The 17,500-nt window shown below is 50.2% G+C and overlaps 2 protein-coding genes across 2 annotated transcripts in view; one reads left to right on the top strand and one right to left on the bottom strand.

Annotated features, from left to right (window-relative positions):
* Foxn1 (forkhead box N1) overlaps positions 1–1,446 on the top strand; it is an 11,382-nt gene extending 9,936 nt beyond the window's left edge. Inside the window, exon 5 of the mRNA XM_036196761.1 lies at positions 1–1,446. Coding sequence (XP_036052654.1) covers positions 1–253 — 253 coding nt within the window. The 3' untranslated portion in view covers positions 254–1,446.
* Positions 1,447–11,225: 9,779 nt separating this feature from the next.
* Unc119 (unc-119 lipid binding chaperone) lies at positions 11,226–16,945 on the bottom strand. The gene is made up of 5 exons (XM_036198090.1): positions 16,585–16,945; positions 13,026–13,139; positions 12,476–12,578; positions 12,143–12,315; positions 11,226–11,875 (listed from the first exon to the last, which is right to left on the bottom strand). Exons 1-5 carry the CDS (start codon positions 16,940–16,942, stop codon positions 11,763–11,765), a joined length of 861 nt encoding a protein of 286 aa, XP_036053983.1. The 5' UTR covers positions 16,943–16,945; the 3' UTR covers positions 11,226–11,762.
* Between the last annotated feature and the right edge of the window lie 555 nt (positions 16,946–17,500).

Here is a 17,500-nt window from a genome sequence, read left to right as displayed (position 1 = left end):
CCCGACGTCATCCTCCATGTTGCCACCCCCACCAGCAGCCCACTGCTTCCCCCCGGGGCCCTGTCTGTCAGAAACAGGCAATGGAGCAGGTGAACTGGCACCTCCAGGCAGCGGGGGCTCCGGGGCCCTGGGAGACCTGCACCTCAGCACCCTCTACTCGGCCTTTGTGGAACTGGAACCCACGCCCTCCTCAGCTGCTGGGGGCCCTGCAGTGTACCTCAGTCCCGGCTCCAAGCCAATGGCGCTGGCTTGAGCTGTGTCCAACATCAGCTCCCACCTTTTCCTGGACTGAAGTCCCAGCTAGCTGCCCATATCGGGCTCACCTTAAAGGTCACAGAAGGAAAACACTACCTGTCTCCTGTGCCGCTCAGCCCACGTGTTAACCGACGGCTGGAGGATCCACCTAGGATGCTGCCTTGATGGACAGCTCCTCACGCAGCGACCCAGCAGGGCAGGTGTCCGCAAAGAAGCAACAAGCGCGCCCCCTAGCTCCAGCTCACCCGAACTTCAGCTCTCAGGCGTGCAGGGAAGCTCAACACACCTGCCCACGCGCCTCACGCGCAGAGGTAGCCACAGAACACCGCAGAGACTGCCTTGACTTCTAGGGCAGCTGAGAGCTAAAAGCTTTGGTTAGCAAAGCTCAGGGCCAGTGTGACAGGTCAAAGATCCCCCCTCCCCAAGCCTCATCTAATTCCCGTGTAGGCCTGGCCCACTCCAGTAATGTTCCCTCCCGGAAGTCTGTATTTATTCTCCTGTCTTCACCCCTGCGCCCACAAGGGCTCCTCCCATGTGGCCTGTGAACCCCTTAGGGAGACCGCTACTTCATAGCCAGGCTTAACCAATCCATCCTCAGTGTATACTCCGGCTGGCCACCTCCAGGGTGACCCACAGAAAGGCAGTATCTACCAAACTGAGCCCAAATCCAACACAAAGTGCTTGGAAACACCCTTGTCCTCCGAAACTTGAACTTGCCCTCCTCCCGTAGTCTCAGTCACGCGAAGGGTCCCCTCCAGGCTGCCCATAGTCTAACTCTTTCTCAAAGAGAAGGTCACACGGTTCAGGTCCAGCTTACTAGTTGCTGTCAATGGTCTCAAGCATTCTGGGTAACCAGAGATTGCAGCCTGCTACAGGAGATGTGTGGGATGTGTGTAACCACACACACACACACACACACACACACACACACACACACACACACACACACCCCTGCATAGCAGACTTGGGATACCCAGGGAGCAGGCAGGATGTTTGTGGAACTGGGGCTATGACTCAGATGTCCACCATGGCCCTCCAAGTGGGATCCTCAGCCTTCTCTAGGCCTGAGGGCAACAAGTACCTGCAAAGGTTGTCCTCAAGCTCACACAAGGGGGAGCAGATCCCTCAGCAGTCTACCATTGTCCCCTGTCCTAGAATAAAATAAGTGCCGGATGTCGCAGACACTGACCTTCATTTCTGGATCTTCACTCTCCAAGCAGAAAGACCAGGCCACTAGCCATCTAGAAGGACTTTGGAAATAGTTTTTAAATTTGTGGGGTGTGTGTGTGTGTGTGTGTGTGTGTGTGTGTGTGTGTGTGTGTTGATAAATGTGTACTGTGCATGTCTGTGCATCAAGTGCTGGTCCAGAAGAAGGCGTCAGATCCCCTGGAGCAGGAGTTACACACAGCTGTGAGTCTCCTGACATGGCCGCTGGGAACCAAACTTGGGTTTTATAGCAGAGCAACAAGCACTCTTAACTGCTGAGAGCCACCTCTCTGTTCCCAGAAGGTCGAGACCAAGCAGAGTGAGCAACCAGGCAAGGCCTCTCAAAGAGGGGCTTAACAACGCGAGTCCGGAATTGCCCGACCAGAGGAAGGAGGTGACCTTTCAAAGCCTTACTGACATGTCTGCTGCCTTCCCCTAATCTCACAAGAAAGAGTCACTGTTGGGACTGGAGAGAAGATTCGGTGGTTAAGAGCACTTGCTGCTCCTCCGGAGGACCTGAGTTTGGTTCCCGGCATCCATATCAGGTGCCCTATATGACCTCTGTAACTCCAGGACCAGGGGATCTGATGCCCCTGGCCTCTGAGGGCCCTGTACTCATATGCATGTAATCACAAGCATACACACCTACATATAATTTTTTTTTTTTTTTTTTTTTAAGAAAAGGATCGCTGCCCTGTCTAGACTATGTCTTCCTATCACCATCTGGGAGAGATGCCAAGTCTGTTTGGGGTTTCTTGTCACTGCTTCCACTGGTGACAGGATGGAGCACAGCCTGGTGGCAGTAGAGGATGAACCCTGGAGGTTCAGGAGCTCATTCAGTCTCTTTTCAGCTCACTGCAAGCTTAGGTTGGCCAGTGAGGGAGGGGCCACTCTATAGCTCCTCCTCCAGAAGGAACCTCTAGGCTCAGGAGCCAAACGCGTGAGTGACAGCAAGCACTCAGAGCAGCCACAGGTGGGTCAGGCCTGGTACCAGCCAACACCTCCAGAGTTCTAAAAGAATCCCACATTAGAGCCCTCCTAAGTCTCTAGGAAGGAACTGGGGTAGGGTAGGACATGAGAGAGGCATGGCCAGGCACACCCAACCAAAAGAATGGCTTGCCCCAGTGGAAGAGGGATACAGCTGTCTGCCAAGTCCAGAGGTAGGTGGTGGTGACGTGGTGCCCAGCTCTGCCCAGCTCTGCCCAGCTCTGGCCTGTATCTTGACACTCCGGTCCTCAAGCACAGGACAAACGTTTCCTAGAATTGTTCTGGGACCTACTTCCTTTGCTCTTAACACTTGGAACCTGGGGGTGCAGTCAAGCCTCCCTATCCCCCAGTCATATACCTTAATCTAGGATACCTAGGACAAGGTATCTGCAAGACGCCTTCAATCCGGTCTGTCCCTGTGGGCCCATTCAGCACATCTGTGCTGGCTGCCAGAGCAAGGACAATGGGTGGTAACTAAGAAGATGGGACTTTGGGTGTAGCTGTTCGAGTCCTTTGTCACCAGACTACCCCTCAGATTAAAACTGGGCCCAACTCCATCCTGAAAACAAAGCCCACATTCTTGCTCCTATGCTGCCCCCTACTGGCCACCCTCTGGTTTAAGGCAGGAATATTCAGCTGAGACACGAATATGGGGAATTCGCCCTTTTGCTCAGGGATTCCACAAAAATTCTCAAACTACCTGGACATAGTGGTGCACACCTGTAATCCGGGCTGTTGGAGTGTGGAGGCAGGAGAATCAGGAGCAGAGCATCAAGCTTCAGCTACATAGCCAGTTCAAGCCCAACGCAGGCTACAGACCCTGACTCAAATAAACTGATTAATTAAAACTTAAAAGAAAATAATACCTTTAATCCCAGCACTCGGAAGGGAGAGGCAGATGGATCTCTCAGTTAGAGACCAGCCTGGTCTATAAAGCGAGTTCCAGGACAGCCAGGGCTGCACAGAGAAACCCTGTCTTGAAAAAACAGACAGGAAGGGAGGGAAGGGAGGGAGGGAGGGAGGGAGGGAGGGAGGGAGGGAGGGAGGGAGGGAGGGAGGGAGGGAGGGAAGGAGGAGGAGGGAGAGTGCGAAGGAAGGCGAGAAGAGGAAAAGTAAGTGATACGGATAGGGAGAGAAGGAACACTAAAGATTATCTCGAACTCGGACCCTGCCTTAGACACACATGGTAACGGAAAACTTTCATTTACACATGAACGTATAGATATTAGAAACGTGAAACATATTGGACCTTATCTGATTCACCTCAGCCAGATAGGTAGTAAGGTGTTTGTCTGGCAGCAATGCGATTTATTATGTATCAACGGCGTCGAGTTGTCAGTAGGATATTCACAGCACTTAAACTCCCACATAATCGACCACAGCGCTCGCCTGATAACTTGATTGTATGCAATGTTCAGTGATTCGGTCAAGCGACTACTAGACTCAGTACAGAAGTTAATCATCTAGTTCGTTACTAGAAAGGCCACCAGCCTCATAGTTCTCTAAAGGTTCTTAGCTTGGTCCAGTACTGCAGACTAAGCAATAAGGCCAGAATAAGTAGCGAAGTTTTATCACAGTCTATGGCTGCTCCCCCTGCGAACTGTTCTAGGCCATAGCGCTATTAGGCGTAACTACACCGACGCGAACACTCCTTTTCTTATACTTATACTCTCTATCATCCAAAAAATAATTTATTACACACATCTCACTATTTTCAGTGACACAATACACAGACACAAAATTGTTTACGAGACTATCTACTGTATTTAACCCTCTGGCGATATACCTCGTAGTAAGAATATCTCAATGAGGTTTGTGAGACTATAGCAGCATATCTCTACAAGCTTTTCAGTTCCTAAGACTTTCCACGTGAGAGTGAGCCATGTCGTCCGAGGAATTAGAGAAATGCCTGAGCCTTGTGCAGGGACGAATCACCCCAACCTCCAGGGGAGATAGCTCTATCACAGACTAACATGTGCACATCTGCCATCAGGACGTCTAGCATAAGTAGCCAGTTTACTATATGGATCAGCATCTTTATATGGTGAGTGAGATCATGATAGACTCTATATCTGAATATACTCCCTAGAAGTGCTCATCTATAAGCAACCACTTCTATTACATTCTACGAATGTATGAGATGAGAACGCTTGCACGTTTATACTTGGGCTAAAGCGGATTGGCCGAGTTCTTGACCTTGTATGTGTTGGGACCTGGGTTCACTGAGCCCAACAGCATTAATAATGATATTATAGTGTTTACAAAAAGCAAAATTTTACACAAGATATCTTGTCCAAGTGTAAGACTATTCTTATAAGCTATTACAACAGCGACTATGGCCCAAATGCGTCAACTCACACACGAGTTTTAACATAGCATATAGAAGGAGCCATGCAAAGTAGGCGAGACCCTGCGATGGAGTTCTGGATTTGGTTTTCGGAGCAAGGGCCTGTAGATCTCGAGAGGCAGCCTGAGGCATGGTTAGATGTCTCCGACAGTCCCACCCATCCCCCTGCTCATGCACCACGCTATCGTCCCCCGAGCAGCCGCCTAACCTGAAATACGCTACAGAGAAACCCTGGTCGTCGAGAAAACCAGACAATGTGAAAATAGAGATTATACATTGTTCAATATTTACGGATGAGTCTCAAAAGCATTTGGGAATTCGTTTGGTTACAAGTAAACACAAACGGATCTACAGTCCTCTAGACACTCTCCAGCAGAGGTTAACAGTGACCTACAGATACACACGGAGTCTAACAAGGTTGGCCATGTGACATATAAAAAAATTAACAAGATTGGCTCTAGCAGTTAGGAGTATTCGTTGCTCTTGCAGAGGACATGGGTTTGTATCCCTGAAAATTCCAAGACTGAAGCCAGCCCTGACTCTAAAACGGTGTGCTGTGGTTATGTCCACAGACCACCAGAGACATTCAGAGTCAAGTCAGCGTGGGGGCTTCTGTAGTAACAAGTTCCCATGTTGTTGGAACCGTCAGGAAAGTGCCACAGAAGAACGTCTTAGCAGAGGTGCCCATGGGACAGTTGGAGGTTAGACGCCTGACATACTGTGAAAAGTTCAGGAGACTGTTATTGAGAAGTACTACAAACCCCTTTGTTTCCAGGTCTTCTGTTTCTAAAGTGAAATGTGGACAATAGGGAGCTATTGTTCATCTGCTATAATCCACTCCGTGTCATTACTCTCTAACCTCCTCTGCAGCACACAGAGCTGTGTAGGCACCTGAAAGGGCAAACAGTCTCTGGATCATTTTCATATCTCCTTATATGTCTTTGCACTGGGCAAGCAAGTGCAATCCTCCCTGCCCATGCTAGATGCTGAATACACCCGGGTTGGATAGTTAAGATGATTCAGATATGAATCATGTGGGGAATATAAATTATTGGGAAACAGATCGTCTTCAGGTGATGGATATAAGGGACAATTAACTGATTATTTATCAATTCAAAGAATCATAGGGGTTAGGGATTTAGCTCAGTTGTAGAGTGCTTGCCTAGCAAGCACAAGGCCCTGGGTTCAAGTCCTCAGCTCCAAAAAAAAAAAAAAGAATGGCAAACACATAGCACTAGCCGCCACCTCCCCTCTTTTGTGTCCATGACAGACATTGCTAATGGATTCCAGCACACTTGCCCCTTGTGACCCTCAGCCCTTTCTCCACATTCTCACGATGGGGTTACGCGAGTGCAGAGGGGTCGGAGCATTTACTTTGTACGAAATGAAGCATCTGAAGAAGAAGGGACAATCATCCAGAAAAATGTTTGTTTTTGCTGTTCTCTCCAGACAAGTCAGGCAGATGGTCTTTATGTAGTCCCAACTCAACTAAAAACTAAAGCTGGCTTTGGAGTTGGAGCATGGCTCTCTCCTTCTCTGAGCCCAAGCATGTTTGTTAAAAGAAAATCCAAAGTCTCTGTCTCATGTCAGAAGAGCCACCTGGTATGGGACAAACGAAAACCAACATCTAGGGACTATTATATTGTCACTAATCTCATATCCCTTGGATTTATTTTGACTCGATAAAACTTTTCTTAAGGTGTAAATATTATCTCAAAATGTATAAGATATATGTATATATATGCATATATATATATATATATTAACTTTAATGTGATAGTAATGGTCATATAAAGTACTGACTAGTTCTGACCTGAGGCTTTGTGGTGATATATTATGTACCCTAATAAAATTTGCTTGTAGATCAGAGAACAGAACAAGTCACTAGACTAAACATAGAGGCCAGGCAGTGGTGGCACACCCCTTTAATCCCAGTACTCAGGACTCACATGCCTTTAGTCCCAGCACTAAGAAGGAAGTGATATGCTGGGCAGAGAAAGGAATATAGGGTGTGAGGAGACAGGAACTAAAGCTTTTCGACTGAGGTACCCTTTCAGTTACAGACCTTTTCAGACTGAGCAGTCCTAGAGGTGAGATGGGCAATGGCTTGTTCTTTTGTCTCTCTGATCTTTCAGCTTTTACCCCAATAACAGGTTGCCAGTTTTTTGTTTGTTTTTTGTTTTTTGTTTTTATTGAAAGACCTGTTAGATTTTGTGTTATAAGGCTTCATGTAGCTTCCTGTATGTGATTTCAGGCTTGAATCTGAAGCAGGTATTTAAGAATTAAGTCTATGTATCCCGGGTATATTTAATAGATTGTAGTCCTTTAACCTCTCTGAGATCTGCTCCATATGACATTTAAAATGTTTAAGTTTTCCTAAGCAAACCATGACCATTCCTAACACTGACCTTTGAAGTCTCCAAAAGGATGATGGGGCCCCACAACAACGATTCCATCTGGATTGTGGTAATGCCACTAAGCTGACACACACCATCCAAAGATCAGCTTTGGACTACAAGCTGCTCAGGACAATAATTTCAAGATAGTTAAGATAGCCCAGCCTCATGGACTGCTCCAGCCAGGACTTTAGAGAGCCTTGCACTGTCCTGTCTCACAAAGATTGGACAAAAGCTAGATTCCTCAAGACTTGACCATTATCTCAATGTTTTCAGGGTCCCCTAAAGATGCCAGCACCCCATGTCAGGAGGAAACAGTCTAAAAAACAGGACGCCCACGTTCCCAAGAGGTGGGGTAGATGGTTTTTGGCCATTCGATGGATTATGGATGTTTGCGTTGTTTAGAGGGGTTGGTTGCAAGTTGTTACTGGTCATAGTTAAGAAAATTCTATTCAAAGAAGGTTAGATTCAAGGATCTCATTCTGAAAAGAAAAAGGGGGAATATAGGAATGATAGGAAAAAAGGGTAGATTATTGAATCTACTTCAATCCCAAAAGCAACTATTAATTTCAAAAATTTTACATTGCTATAGATTTTTGTATATTGATTCAAATTTAAAGTTATTTTTTGTTATACTGCATATATGTTTCTACTTTTGTTTAAGATATTTTTGTATATTGATGCAAGCTTAAGGTTATTTTTGTTATACTATACACATTTCTATTTTTGTTTATGGTCTTGTACCTATGCTGCTTGTTTAAATTATGTAATGTAAAGTTTTAGTCCTTGAAAGCTATTTAGGATAATAAAGAAACACAAATTAATAACTAATCACCCATAAGTATCAAACTTACAGTCATGTTAGGTATGTTTTATTTTTTTCAAGACAGGATTTCTCTGTTTAACAATCCTGGCTGTCCTGGAACTTGATTTTGTAGACCAGGATGGCCTCGAACTCGATGAGATTCACCTGCCTCTGCCTCCCAAGTGCTGGGATTAAAGGTGTGCACCGCCGCCCAGCTTTTTTTGTTGTTATTAGGTATGTTTTTAAGGTCATACAGAGATATATTTTAGATAAATAGGTAATCTTCAAACACTTTAAAGACTTAACAGAATACGACATTTAAAATGTTTTAATAACATAAGGCTTTTCTTGACAATGAGACACCTCTGCTCCTAGCAGCACTGATCTACTTCAAAAAAGGATGAGGGGCATCAAAGAACCTCCCTCTTGGAGGCTAGCCATTTCGGCAAGAAATTGCCCTTGCCTCAACTGCTAACAGTATGCTATCCAAACTGGACAAGCAGGACACAAGAAAAAGTGACTGCCAAACTTTGCTAAGACAGGGTAGGACAGTCCTTTAAAATCTCCTGCTTCTCACCAGGCTGTAGTAGTGCACACCTTTAATCCCAGCTCTTGAGAGGCAGAGGCAGGTGGACCTCTGTAAGTTCAAGGCCAGCCTGGTCTACAGAGCGAGATCTAGGACAGGCTCCAAAGCTACACAGAGAAACCCTGTCTCAGGGAGGGAAAAAAGTTTCCTGCTTCTCAGAAAAGTCTGTCAGATAATAGATGCCCCAACATCACAGAGGAGCCTAAGATGACTGTCCAGGTAGCCAGCTGTTTCTGCCATTTCTCTTAATTTTGTAGTTGCTTGCTCTGAACTTGTTGTTTATTCAGGCAATATTATATCCTCAGATCTTTGAGGGGGTTGAAGACTAGATAGTTACAGTTACAGTTCTCTTAATCACAGTAGAAAGCAAATTAGGTGCAAAACCCTGGACTCTTCAGGAGAGGACAGCTGATGGAGTCTTTTCTCTAATTCGCCAAATACAAATTGACTAGACATTGTGAATATATTTCTTACTTGATAATTGTTCTTATTGTATATAGTTTCATTTTGTTAAGGTTAGTACCTTTCCTTTCTTTTTGGACAATACCTGAAAATTATTCTTATTGTATATAGTTTTACTATTGTTAGAGTTAGGACCTTTCCTTTTTAATTAGACAAAAAGGGGGAAATGTTACGGCAATTTTGTCTCTGTTGTGGTCCGATGTCCAATGGGATAGAGTGTTTGGTTTGAGAGGCAGAGTTCACATTCAGCTGGCCAGGATGGATCATGGAGTTCCCCAGCAGACTCAGGACAAGAGAAAGAAAGGCCGTAGGAAGAGGATGAGGTGGGTCCAAGGGGTTGTACGTCCCTTTTGAGCCGGGAAGTGGACGGTGGTGGTGTGTGTCACAGTTGCCTGTGATTATCTCAGATTTTTATCTTTAATATTTGTCCCCGAGTTATATTTTATAATAAACGGTAAAAGAAATTGCTGTAATAACATGTCCAGGTCATTTCTGCTCAGTCCTCCTCAGGATGCTTCATCTTCCTCAGAAGCAGCTGCAACTCCTGAGCTCAGTGGATGGATCCGCCTTTCACGTCATAGCCCCTGTTCCTCAAATATTCCTGATAAAGCTTGTCTCCAGTCTTGGCTTAGGCTGTTCACTGCCTCAATGCCCTCTCTCCCTTTCCCATCCCTGGCTCTGTGTCTCTGTCTCTCTCTGCATATCTTCCTGTCAGAGGCATCTTGACTTTACATGCACGGATCCAAAGCTGCTTCCTTCAATAACTCTCCCGAGAAATCTCCAAGAAGGAAGAACAATTCTCCTGCTCCCTGCGTACCCAGCAACGTATCATGTTCCAGAGACAACAGTATCTAGTCATTTAAGAAGTCCCAAAGTTCCAGGCTGGGGAGATGGCTGGGTCCGTGGAAGTACTTACCACTTAAGTATGAGAACCTGAGTTCAGATACCCAGCGCTTTCACAAAATGTCAGGGATGGCAGTGTAGTGTGCATCTCTAATCCCAGAGCGATGGCACTGGGGTGGAGACAGACTTGCCAAGGATCCTAGCCAAATGGTGACCTGCAGGTTTCATGAGAGGTCCGGTCTAGACAAATACGGTGAAGAATGACTGAGGAAGACCTAAGGTGTTGACCTCTGCCCTCTATAGACATGCACACCGCCTACACATGAACATGTATACACATACATATAGAATTCCCAAAGTTCAGTAGAGATCCTGGCTCTCAGAGCTCTACAGAGCCAGCAGGAGCCGGGCATTCTGGGCCTCCCGGGGCTGGGGTTACTCAGCCTGGATGGTAGGCTGGTGTTAGATATGTGGAAAACAGGCCCTGCAACATAGGGTGTGAACCCTAAGCTAGACCCCCTCCTTCTTCCGTTCTTGAGTTCCCATCCAGTAGAAGAGGGTCAGAGGCTAACGGAAGTATTATGCACAGGACTTGCCAGGCTAAGGGTGATGCAAGGCTGCTGAGGGCAGGGAGATGGCTTGAGGCCTAGCCGAAGTCCTGCCCTTCTCTGATGAGGGCTGAAAGCACACTTAGGTATGGCCTCTGGGGGTCAGAGGAAGTGAAAAACAAAGCCACCTCCCTGTACTTTTCCTTCCCCATCTTGAGTCAGTAGTCTTCCCTCCAGCCCTGGCTCTGCCAACTCTACCTTTATGCCAAAGTTTCCCTCCCAGACCCTGGGTCTCCATCATAGGAGGAATCCTAGCTTGTGCCATGTCCTAAAATGCTGACTTCGATGTTAAGAATCTGAGGCCAGGGAAACCCACTGGCCAGAGGGCACTGGGGCGTGGAAGGGTTTCTTCTCTTGATATGAAGAAATGGTTGACTATGAAGCATTCCCCTGAAGGCTCATGTCAAAACCTTAACCCCAGCTAGTGGCAATCTTGAGATGATCATGAGGGCCTAGATGGGGAGACAGATACAATCTTTGCAGAGTGTCTTGTTCTTGGCACCTTCCTCTTGCTCTCTCTGCTTCTGCCACCGAATAAACAATTCTGTCCCAGGACATCTTCTCTATCATCTCTCTGCCTCACTACAGGCCCACATGATGGGGCCATGAACTGAAAGCTCGGAACTAAAGTAAACCTTGCCTCTTTTAAGCTGATTTGCCCATGTACTTCTGTCATGATAAAATGTGACCAGCCCCCTCCATCCTCCCCTTTCCCTACAGACACACAGGCTGGCCACACCCAAGAACAGAAAAGGAGGTTTATTGAAAACTATATACAGTTTGTCCAGGTCCTACCACAGGCTGTTACATCAGGACCCGCCCCTCTCACACCTTGGGCAGTGTCTTGGCCCCTGATGGAGGAGGCCAGGCCTGAGACCAGGGTACCCACTGCGGCTCCTCATCTATGAACTGACAACTATAAATAGCCCGACGTGGCAGGCGGGGGACAGGGAATGGATCCCTAACCTGATCTAGTCACAGCCTCAAGAAGAGAACACTATTCTGAAACTCAGGCCCAGTGGACCAAGTGAGGTGCCCAGGAGTCCTCTTCTTCCTTGAGGCCTTTCCTGAACACGAGGGCAAACAGTCTCCCCGATTGCCCTTCCCCATGAGTTTCAGAGGCTTGGCCTAGGGATGCTGGGTACCATTCCTCCCAACACTGACTCAGGGTCCAGAGCCACTGGAACCGTCCCCAAGTTGAGATGATGTTGGAGAGGTCACAGCACAGGGACTAGGCCACAGCCTCATAGGCAGGGGCAGTGGGGGGTCAGGGTGTCCCGCTGTAGGAATAGTCTGCTTTATTGTGCATCACCAGCCGGTCATCCACGAAGTAGAAGCTGTCAGACTGTGTCTCATACGGGTGACGAATCATCTCGCTGACTGCAAGAGAGGCCCAGCCAGGACAAAGGTCAGGCACCTGAGCCATGCCACTAAGGACTTCAGGACTGGGATGGGGGAGGCAGAGACCGATGAACCACTCCTGAGATTCTCAGTTTCTCTGAGCTTGCTTCCCTCCTGGGAGTGGTACCGGGTAGGGAAGTGACCCAGGATGGGTGAAAAGGGGTCAGATGTACAGGTGCGACCCTCCCACCCCACCCCACCCCATCCACCCACCCCCGCGCTTGGGCTCTACACATCTCCACTCACTTAGCTCCTCAGAGAGCGGCGGGAAGTCATAGATGTGCTCACAGGTGTTCTTGCTGCTGGGGATGCAGAAGCCGAAGTGGAAGTCGAAGCTTTTCAGGAGCTGGTTCCGGAAGTAGTGCCTCTCGATCATGCGGAAGTTGTTGACCGGCTTGTCTCCCACTGTGAACTCCACCCTGAGTGAAGAGAAGAGGGCAGGGCTGAGAGTAGCCTCCATGCCAACCAACCAGCCAGCCAAGGGACCAGGCTCCAGGCAGACCACCAGTGGGAGGTTCTGGAAGGGCTGTTCCCACCCTCGAGCTCGCCCCCAGCCCTCACCCCAGCCCCGAGACTCACGTGGCTCCCACCTGCCTTAGGCGGAGGAAGGCAGGTGTGAACTGGTAGCGAACAAAGCGCCCGGCATTGGGGTCCAGGTCCCGCCGGTTGATGGGCAACCGTTCTGCAATGTACCCCAGCTGGGCTCAGCGGGCTTCAGGCTGGGGCCCTTGTCTCCTCCACCCTCCCTCGAAGGCCTCTGTTTGAACTTTTCCAAACTCTCCAGAAGCTTCTGGTACACTTTTGTTAAATGGTGGTCCCTAGGGGGCTCTAGGTCAACAAGTCACCAATTCTCAGGGGTTCTCGGGGCCAGAGGACGTGCATAGGATTATGGGAGGTCTTTGGGACTGCAGTTTCCAGGGAGGACAGCAGAGGGCAGGCTGGCCAGTAGTAAACAGGACTGTGCTCCCAAGATGTCCACCCTGAGAAACAGCGCCAGAAAAAGAAGCCTGACTGCCTACAGACACCTGAGTATGCTGGGGTTCAAGCCTGGACTCTGCTCTGACCCTCCTGTGGCTCAAGGAACCTAGGGAGCCCACTCTACAGTCAACGATCCACCTACCATACTCACCTGAGACAGGGGGCTTCTTGATTTCAAAGAGGACAGTGCCTGAGTCCATGTCCCGGATCTTGAACCTGACGAAGTCAATCTTGTAGATATTTTCCTCAGGGGAGCACAGGTAGTCTAGGGGAGACAGGCAGCTGAGCAAGCAGGGACCCCCAAATGCCCACTGTCGATTCAGTTTCTGTGGGACCCTAAGGCTCACTCTGATCCTCACTGCCCTCCAAAAAGAAAACTGACCCTATCTGAGAGAAGTCCCCACACAGCAGGGGTCAGGTTTCTGTTGTGAGGACATAGTCTGGGATTAACAGCTTCATCCCAGTGGCCTCACAGGTTCAGGCAAGAGAGGTCACCTCCATATCTTTCCTCCAGCCCTCTAGCTGGGGGACCCGTATTTCAACCTCCACTCTGCCAAATCGGCATGTATCCTTCGGACAACTAGGCCTCCTGTGTAGTAGACGCTTCCAGCATGAAGGGGGACCTCACTCCAAAGGGAGCATGCAGCTCTGCCTCTTGAGGAAAGGCTCTGATGGTTCTTCCTTGAAGTGCGCCCCACCCCTATTACACACCCTGTGGTACGACGTATAGAAGCCTCAGGCACCGCTGATCTTGAGGGGACTTCCCCTTGATTGGGTCGTTTTGGGGACAGCTTGGCACCCCTTCCCTGTTCTCTTGCCCCTGGTTCCCACACCCCCACCCCTCTACCCCCCACCCCAGTAAGCAGCTCAGGCGAGCCCAGGTCTCTTAAGCAGCTTATGGGATCTCTGCTGACTCAAGCTGGGAGCCCAGGCTACTGGGGGAGAAGAGGCTGGCTTTGCTCAACAGATCCTCTGCTCATCTCCCAATGGGAGGAAGTCTTAGCAAACAGAGGGAGCTCTTAGAGGTCATCTTTCCAGCCTTGGCCCAGAGCCACCGTCAGGGAGAAAGTGCACAGGCCAAGCCAGGAAAGAGTGTGGCAGGTGCAGCAGGGTATGGTTGAGGCAAGGAGTGCTGGGCTCAGAAGGAAACCAGGGGAGCTAGGCACTGCCGAGGGAGTTCATGGGGGACCCTAATCACTTTTGTTGTTGCTGTTTTTAAGTCAGGGTCTCATGCAGCCTAGGCTAACCTTAAACCCACTATGTAGCAGAGACTGGCCTTGAACTCCTGCTCTTCCCACTTCCTGCGACTTACTGTTCTTACAGCAGCAACTGCAAATCCTAGGGGAGGCCCTGCCAAGAAAAAAGGAAGGAGCAGAAAAATGCTAGGGAGGCTCGGGTGCTGTCAACCTTCAAAGTACCACATCCTCCCGCTGACCCACAGAGGCCCGGAAGTCACCCTCTAGGCCCCTGGGCCACCTCCTATCCCTTTGTGGTTGGAAGAGGAAGTGAATACAAAGTCATTCTCTCTTCCCTAGGTCTGTCTCTTCCCTGAGCCTGGGCCAGCTTCCTCCAGGAAGCCCTCCTGACACCCCTCTAGCACCTTGGAGCCTGGCGGGAACTATATAAAATTTTAGAGAGGGTCCTGAGCCCTGCCTGACCTGTCCACCACAGCTCAGTAAGCTCTGACACAAAGCTCTAGAAAGGTGCTGCTGAGCAAAGGGAGGAGGGGCAAAGTGAAAGCAGGATCCTGGTTGCCCAACTCCCAGGCAAAGCCTCCCTTCTCGCCCTGTGCCCAGCCTGGGAAGCTCTCCTCTCACGGGGGAACAACTTCTCACACCCAGACCTCAGTCCCTTACACTGCAAACTCAATCTGTCAGTCCCTGTGCCCTTACAGGTCGAGAGTGTCAGGGGTTGCCTAGGGCTCAGGACACTCCAGCCACCCCCTCCCCTCCGCCAAGTGAAAGGAAGCCTAAGACCCAAGGTCAGGCCAGAATAATGGCTCAGAACCCAACTGCTCTCCTGCTGGAGCCACAAATAGCTTCTTAAGCTGGATTCAGGGCCTGGTAATCCAGGAAGAAGAAACCTCGGACCTGTGTGATTAGGGTCAGAAGACAGTAGGCAAACGTGGAGAGGCTTGGAACCCTCTTTTCAAATCCCTCACAGGAAAGGGCTCTCACAAGGCACTTGCTCTTCCTCAACCTCTACAGGCTATGAATTCCCTCCAGACTGGGAGACACATGCTGTGACTTCACCTGGAAGCTTCCTTAGTTGCCAAACATGCCTTCAGTTACCCAGGAGTGAGGCAGGTGGTCCTGCCTTCCACCCATAGGGCTAAGCTGAACTGGAAGAACCACTGTTACAAAAAGCAGCCCACTGGCTTCAACACCAGCCGGGTCCAGGCCCCTCCCTCCACTGATGCCTGCTTGGCCAAGGGAGCAACGTTCTGGAGGTCTAGCCAAGAATGCCGCTGCTGCCTAGCTCTGAAGGGAGGAGGGAGGCCCCTAGGGACCCAGATGCACAAGCTCAGGCATGCCACCATCCTGGTCCCCTACACAGCTGTCTGGGAGCCTCAGCTCTCCTGCTCCTGCAGCAATGGGGTTTAGGTCCACTCTAGCACCTGTGTCCATCCCATGGAAAGCGACTGCAGGCTCACAGAGAGCCAGAGCAGGTTGCTGGTGACCTACTCATTCCAAGGCACTGTGCCATTCTCTCTCCAAATACCTTCCATTCCTCGAGGCTCAGCCAACCTTCTGCCAGAAGACTCTCTGGTCCTTGCTCACCATCTGTGGTGATGTCTGCCTTTGCCCTGAATGCTCACTTATCTGCCTGTATGCAGCTGCTCAACCAAGTCCTGTGTAGCCTCCAGGACTGCTGATAAAGAGCCCTGTTGACAGAGCACGCACAGCATGCCAAGCATTGTCCAAAATCAGAAGACAGGCTTTATTTCACAATAACCTTGAAGGAGGTAACACTGTTCCCATTTTACAGATGAAAAGACATGTCCCTGGAAATGAAATTACATTCCCAAGGTCACACAACCAACTATGGGGCAACACTGGGACTCTAATCCAGGCAGCACAGCTTGGAAACAGTTCCAGTGGCGACTAGGCTTTCCTTGATCACAGAGCCTGGTTAAAAAAACAAGGACCAGCCAGTCCAGGCTTGGGGGTCACACACTCGCTTTCATGACACAGCCCACAGCCCACATACTGAAGCACCCTGATCTGTAACCTTCTTGGGAAGAGTATAGCCCTAGTCCTAATCGGGGAAGCAGGGTGAGGGCAGTAACAGCCAGGGAGCCTGAGGGTCTTCCTCGACTACACCTAGGCGGAGGGTAGGTGCTGAAGGCGGACTGCAAGTCAGGCACACTCCCCTGTGTAACCAGCCTCAAAAGGTCCCGAAGACTCCATAGGGGAAAGGGTTACAAATGCAGCTGCTGCCCCACCTCCACCATGGGAAAAGGGGTGGGCCCCTAGAAAAGGAAGGAGTGAGGAGAAAATAAGCCCTGTTAGAAGGAGAGGATGGGGCGCATCAAGGGACCAAGGAAAAGAACAAATCGCAGGCTTGGAGGCAGAGGGAGGGTAAGGGGACACAGAGGAGGGGCGCTGCGTGGGGGAGGGGTGAGAGCGGGGGCCGGACTCTGAGCCTCGTGGGCCCCCTCCCGCGCTCTCCCTCCGGCCCACGGGAGGCGCTCCCTTGCCGGTGCTCACCGCCCGTAATCCGCTGCAGCCCTAGCACGTCGTCCGGCCCGATGGGCTGCTTGCCCTGCAGCGGCCCCAGCCTGGGCCCGGGGCCTGGCTCTGGCTCGGACTCGGACCCGGACTCGGATTCCGCCCGGGGCTCCCGCGTGGGCTCCACACTCCGGTTCGAGGCCCCTGGAGCGGGCTCCGCCCCCGGCCCGGTCCCGCCGCCGCCCTTCTTCACCTTCATGGCCTCGCGGGGCCGCGGATCCTCGCCTGCTGCCACCGCCGCCGCTGCCTGCGCTGGCTGGAGCCAGGGGAAGGGGGAGCGTCCGCCGCCCCACCCCCGGCCGGGCCCCAGGTGCCGTCCCGCCTTGGCCACGCCCATAGTGGGCGCGTCGCGCATGCCCCGCCCACCGTCTGGCATCTCCCCTGGTAGAGCCGGGATCCTCCGGGTTCTCGGGAACTTCTCGGTTCTTTTGGACAGTGTGAGGGATCCTGAATACCTTTCCTCTCTCTCTGGGTTCCAACCTCAAGGTCTTTCCTTGACAACTGCGTCCTGACTCCAGCTCAAGTCTCAACCTCCCACACCCACCCAGTTCTAAAGTACTTCCTCTCAATTACCAGCTAGCTAGCCAGCTTGTTTTGTTTTTTCCAATGCGATAGGCGAAATTATTTGTATTTGTTCCCTGACCTTTGTTCCTCAAAGGTCAGCTTTATGAAAGCAGTGATACTCTGTCTATATATACTCTGTAACACCCCTGCACCAGCACAGTGCTCCTGGCAGCCAGTACCCACTATTTCCCTTTGTTGAACTTAACAGTTAATATTCCAGGGCTGTCACTGGCTCAAACTATGCCCCCTAGAATTCCTGCTAAAAAGCAGAAGCAGATATTCACAACTTTAGGCAGACACCACAGCCCAGGTGTCCAGACTGTACAGGACA

Source organism: Onychomys torridus, chromosome 8 (genome assembly GCF_903995425.1).
Source record: "Onychomys torridus chromosome 8, mOncTor1.1, whole genome shotgun sequence".
In the NCBI taxonomy this organism is placed as follows: Eukaryota; Metazoa; Chordata; class Mammalia; order Rodentia; family Cricetidae; genus Onychomys; species Onychomys torridus.
Note: the sequence above shows the minus strand (reverse complement) of the source record. Positions and strands in the feature narration are given on the sequence as shown.

Coding starts and splice junctions, on each gene's coding strand:
- Unc119 (XM_036198090.1), bottom strand. CDS start 16,942: ATGGGCGTGGCCAAGGCGGGACGGCACCTGGGGCCCGGCCGGGGGTGG. Junction 13,140..16,584: donor GCTGCAGCGGATTACGGGCG/GTGAGCACCGGC, acceptor TGTCTCCCCTAG/ACTACCTGTGCTCCCCTGAG. Junction 11,876..12,142: donor GCCGCTCTCTGAGGAGCTAA/GTGAGTGGAGAT, acceptor CCTCTCTTGCAG/TCAGCGAGATGATTCGTCAC.